This window comes from Salvelinus sp. IW2-2015, linkage group LG23 (genome assembly GCF_002910315.2).
Source record: "Salvelinus sp. IW2-2015 linkage group LG23, ASM291031v2, whole genome shotgun sequence".
NCBI classification, from domain to species: domain Eukaryota; kingdom Metazoa; phylum Chordata; class Actinopteri; order Salmoniformes; family Salmonidae; genus Salvelinus; species Salvelinus sp. IW2-2015.
The window spans coordinates 446,963-452,436 of record NC_036863.1 but is presented as its reverse complement, the minus strand read 5'-3'; the positions used below and the strand labels follow the sequence as shown (position 1 = coordinate 452,436).

The 5,474-nt window shown below is 40.6% G+C and overlaps 1 protein-coding gene across 1 annotated transcript in view; it reads right to left on the bottom strand.

Annotated features, from left to right (window-relative positions):
- Positions 1-5,474, bottom strand: part of LOC111950437 (teneurin-2-like) — an 85,826-nt gene that overhangs the window by 51,471 nt on the left and 28,881 nt on the right. Inside the window, exons 3-5 of the mRNA XM_070434286.1 lie at positions 4,334-4,438; positions 2,833-3,027; positions 1,804-2,004 (exon numbers count right to left, since the gene is read on the bottom strand). Coding sequence (XP_070290387.1) covers positions 1,804-2,004; positions 2,833-3,027; positions 4,334-4,438 — 501 coding nt within the window. The remainder of the gene's footprint in view (positions 1-1,803; positions 2,005-2,832; positions 3,028-4,333; positions 4,439-5,474) is intronic.

The following is a 5,474-nucleotide window of genomic DNA, read 5'->3' as shown; positions in this document are numbered from 1 at the left end:
TTTCACAGAGGAAATGTGGCCATGGTGTGGATGGACAGAGGGAAAGGGTTTTCACAGAGGAAATGTGGCCATGGTGTGGATGGACAGAAGGAAAGTGTTTTCACAGAGGAAATGTGGCCATGGTGTGGGATGAGTGTGTTTATGAGTGGAAGTGGCTAGCGAGAGGAGAAGGGGGAGGTGTGTGTCGGGTGATTTTATGATTTATATTAGGATTCCCATTAGCCGGGGTCAAACACATAACGAAAAGTCTTCCTGGGGTCGGACAGATAACAAAAAAGACAATACAGACAAAAAGAGACTTGAAAATGTACATACATTCAAAACATGAACATTACAGACTTACAGTATACAGTATATACCACCGTTCAAAAGTTTGGGGTCACTTAGAAATGCCCTTGTTTTTGAAAGAAAAACACATTTTTGGTCCATTAAAATAACTTCAAATTGTATTTTTATTTAATTTTATTTATTTCACCTTTATTTAACCAGGTAGGCTAGTTGAGAACAAGTTCTCATTTGCAARTGCGACCTGGCCAAGATAAAGCATAGCAATTCGACACATACAACAACACAGAGTTACACATGGAATAAACAAAACATACATTCAATAATACAGTAGAAAAAAAGAAAAAAAAAGTCTATATACAGTGAGTGCAAATGAGGTAAGATAAGGGAGTTAAGCCAATAAATAGGCCATAAATGAACAATGTGTAGACATTGTTCATGTTGTAAATGACTATTGTAGCTGGAAACTGCAGATTTTTTATGGAATATCTACATGGGCGTACAGAGGCCCATTATCAGCAACCATCCCTCCTGTGTTCCAATGGCACGTTGTGTTAGCTAATCCAAGTTTGTCATTTTAAAAAGTTAATTGATCATTAGAAAACCCTTTTGCAATTATGTTAGCACAGCTGAAAACTGTTGTTCTGATTAAAAAATCAATAAAACTGGCCTTCTTTAGACTAGTTGAGTATTTGGAGTATCAGCATTTGTGGGTTCGATTACAGGCTCAAAATGGCTAGAATCAAAGAAATTTCTTCTGAAACTCATCTGTCTATTCTTGTTCTGAGAAATGAAGGCTATTCCATGCGATAAATTGCCAAGAAACTGAAGATCTCGTACAACGCTGTGTACTACTCCCTTCACAGAACAGCGCAAACTGGCTCTAACCAGAATAGAAAGAGGAGTGGGAGGCCCCGGTGCACAACTGAGCAAGAGAGCAAGTACATTAGATTGTCTAGTTTGAGAAACAGACTTCTCACAAGTCCTCAACTGGCAGCTTCATTAAATAGTACACGCAAAACATCAGTCTCAACGTCAACAGTGAAGAGGCGACTCTGGGATGCTGGCCTTCTAGGCAGAGTTCCTCTATCCAGTGTCTGTGTTCTTTAACCCATCGTAATCTTTTATTTTTATTGGCCAGTCTGAGATATTGTAACTCTGCATAGAAGGCCAGCATGCCGGTTGCTGATAATGGGCCTCTGTACGCCTATGTAGATATTCCATAAAAAATCTGCTGTTTCCAGCTACAATAGTCATTTACAACATTAACACTGTATTTCGGATCAATTTGATGTTAATTTAATGTACAAAAAATGTGCTTTTCTTTCAAAAACAAGGACATTTCTAAGTGACCCCAAACTTTTGAACGGTAGTGTATATAAAAAAATAACTAAAGACACATAAAAAACAACTAAAGAATAATATTGTGTGGTTGTCAGTTCCACATACATGTCAGTATATACACACAAAAATAAGGTCACATGGGGGAGAGGCGTTGTGCCGTCAGGTGTCACCTACCCATGGAGCAGTCTGGTCCCATCCAGTTTGGATCGCAGCTGCAGATGCCCGTGTCGGGTATAAAGGCCCCGTGTCCGTGGCACTGGTCTGGGCACTGGGCCCTGGGATGCTCACAGAGGGGGCCTGCCCAGCCTGGTTTACAGTGGCACTGCCCACTTGCACAGCTACCATGGCCAGAGCAGCCAGGGTCCAAACAGTCCACTGGAACACAGAACAGCAAGAGAGACATGATGTCAATGCACCACGCTCAAAAACTCAGTAGTAGTAGTAGTAGTAGTAGTAGTAGTAGTAGCGTAGTTAGCAGTAGTCGCAGCCCAATTAAGTAGATAGTAGTAGTGAAGTAGCAGTTAGTAGCAGCAAGTAGATAGTGTAGTTAATGGTCTAGCAGTTAGTAGCATAGTAGTTTAGTCAGTATAATAGTGTAGATAGCCAGGTTAAATTGTAGTAACGTGTATAGTTCTATAGCAGTAGTAGCAGTAGTAGTAGTAGTAGTAGTAGCAGTAGTAGTAGTAGCAGTAGTAGTAGTAGCAGTAGTAGTAATAGCAGTAGTAGTAGTAGCAGTAGTAGCAGTAGCAGTAGCAGTAGTAGTAGTGAATAGTGAATATACTTAAAGCAGTGAATATAATGAAAGACAGGAAGTAAACGACGGCCATTACTGCTGTCTTTTTCAGTCTCTTTCTATAATCCAAACTCTCTCTACTCCTCCATCACTGTCTCCCTCGCTCCCTTCTACCCCTCTCCTCTCTTCAACCTACTTTTGGCTCCATCTTCACTTCATCCCACCTGAGCAGAAACCCATCAGAACACAATTGAATGAATCAGATCCAGGGCAATTCTTTAAAAGCCGGATCAATAAAATGGATTCCATTCCTTTAATAAAGTTTCTGATGTATAAACCACTGCAGTCTCATCCATTCTGAAACTTAATATGGCACTAAAGTAGAGACAATTGTGTGTGTGTGTGTGTATCCGAGAGTGTGTGTGAACGAGTGTGTACGTGATAGGGATGAGCTCTATTCTAGCACTTACCTTCCTCACAGGTGTCGCCACGGTAACCGGCGGAGCATGTGCAAGAGCCCTCGGAGCAGGCGCCGTGTCCGTTACACTCTGGGTCGATGCACTGGCCCACTGAGACATCACACTCTGGACCCTTCCATCCGCTGTAGCAGATACACAAGCCCTTGTCATATTGACCATTGCCACTGCAGAGGACTGGGCAGGCAGCTAGACAACGTAGGAGAAATGAGAGACACAGCAGGTAAGACAAAGGTGCAAGACGGCGGCTTCGCGTCCTGTTCTATTTTTATATATGGATTAGTGAGTCACTTATGTTGAGACTGTCATATTGGACATGACTCAAAATAACTCACGGTGTCTCTTTTTATGAGCTTCAAGATAGGGGTAAAATATTCTATATTATAAACTGGATGGTTCGAGCCCTGAATGCTGATTGGCTGAAAGCCGTGGTATATCAGACCGCATACCACAAGGTATGACAAAACATGTATTTTTTACTGTTCTAATTACGTTGGTAACCAGTTTATAATAGTGTTAAGGCATCTCTGAGGTTTGTGGTATATGGCCAATATAACATGGCTAAGGGCTGTGTCCATAAGAACAGCCCTGAATGCTGATTGGCTGAATGGCTAAGGGCTGTATCCATGCACTCCGCGTTGTGTCGTGAGTAAGAACAGCCCTTAGCCGTAGTATATTGGCCATATACAACACTTCCTCTGGCCTTATTGCTTAAATATACCTATGCAATACCTATAATATATACCTATTCAATACCTATACAATACCTATAATATATACCTATACAATACCTATAATATATACCTATACAATACCTATACAATACCTATAATATATACCTATACAATACCTATAATATATACCTATACAATACCTATAATATACCTATGCAATACCTATGCAATACCTATACAATACCTATAATATACCTATACAATACCTATAATATATACCTATGCAATACCTATAATATTCCTATACAATACATATAATATACCTGTACAATACCTATAATATATACCTATACAATACCTATACAATACCTATAATATACCTATGATATACCTATGCAATACCTATACAATACCTATAATATATACCTATAATATATACCTATACAATACCTATAATATATACCTATACAATACCTATACAATACCTATAATATACCTATGCAATACCTATACAATACCTATACAATACCTATAATATATACCTATGCAATACCTATAATATACCTATNATATACCTATGCAATACCTATAATATACCTATGCAATACCTATAATATATACCTATACAATACCTATAATATACCTACACAATACCTATAATATACCTATGCAATACCTATAATATATACCTATACAATACCTATAATATACCTATGCAATACCTATACAATACCTATAATATATACCTATACAATACCTATAATATACCTATGCAATACCTACACAAACCAATATAATCTAGGTGATAACAAAGTTGGTACCTTTGGCACAGTCCATGCCATGGAACCCTGGGAAGCAGTGGCACACACCCGACATACACTCTCCGTTTCCATGGCAATTCTGCGGGCATTCTTGCACTGAATCTAAGATTGAACAACAAGGATTGAAACAGACAAGTTATTATTAGAACCAAATCCTTGTAACGGCAGTCTATTTCGTCCTCCTCATCGGACGAGGAGAGGCGAGAAGGATCGGAGGACCAATGTACAGCGTGGTAAGTTTCCATGCTTTAATAACATGAAAACAATATACAATACAAAATAACAAAACAAACTAACCGTCACAGTCCCGTGTGGCACAAACACTGGGCGGCGATCCACCTTGCGCTCTAATATTCCCTCTCAGCTTCTCCCCTCCTCTAATATCACATCTCCTCGCTCCCCGGTGCTCAATATTCTCTCCTTCACCCCTCGTATTATCCTCTGCTTCTCCCCTCCCTAATATCCTCTCCTTCTCCTCTCTAATATTCCCTCTCGCTCCGCCCTCTTCTATAGTCCTCTCGCTTCTCCTCCTCTAATATCCTCTTCCTTCTCGCGCCTCCTCCTAAGTATCCTCTCCTCGTCCCCTCTAATTGCCTTTTCTAATATCCCTCTCCTTCTCCCTCCTGCTATTATTCCCTATCCTTCTCGCTCCTCTAATTCCCTCTCCTTCTCCCTGCTCTAAATATGCCCTCCTCCTTCTTCCACATGCCTCTAAATATCCCTCATCTTCTCCCTCCTCTAAATTACCTGCTCTTCTCCTCACTCCTAATATCCCTCATAATTCCCTCCCTCGTAATTCGCCTGCTCCTTCTTCCTCCTCTAATAATCCTCTCCTTCCTTCAAATCTCCCTCCTATCATCCTCTTTCACCTTCTACCCTCCTCTAATATCCCTATCCTACTCCCTCTCCTAATATCGCTCTTCTACTCCTCCTCTATATCCCTTCCTTCTCCCCTCCTCTATATATGCTCCTGCATCCTCTCTAACTCCTCCTCCTTCTATCCTCTCCTTTCTCCCTCCTCTAATATCCTCTCCTTCTCCTCCTCTAATATCCCTTCCTAATCCTTCTGTCTCCCTCCTCTAATATCCCTCTCTTCTCCCTCTCACCTCTCCTTCTCCTAATGATCCCTCCCTTCTCCCCT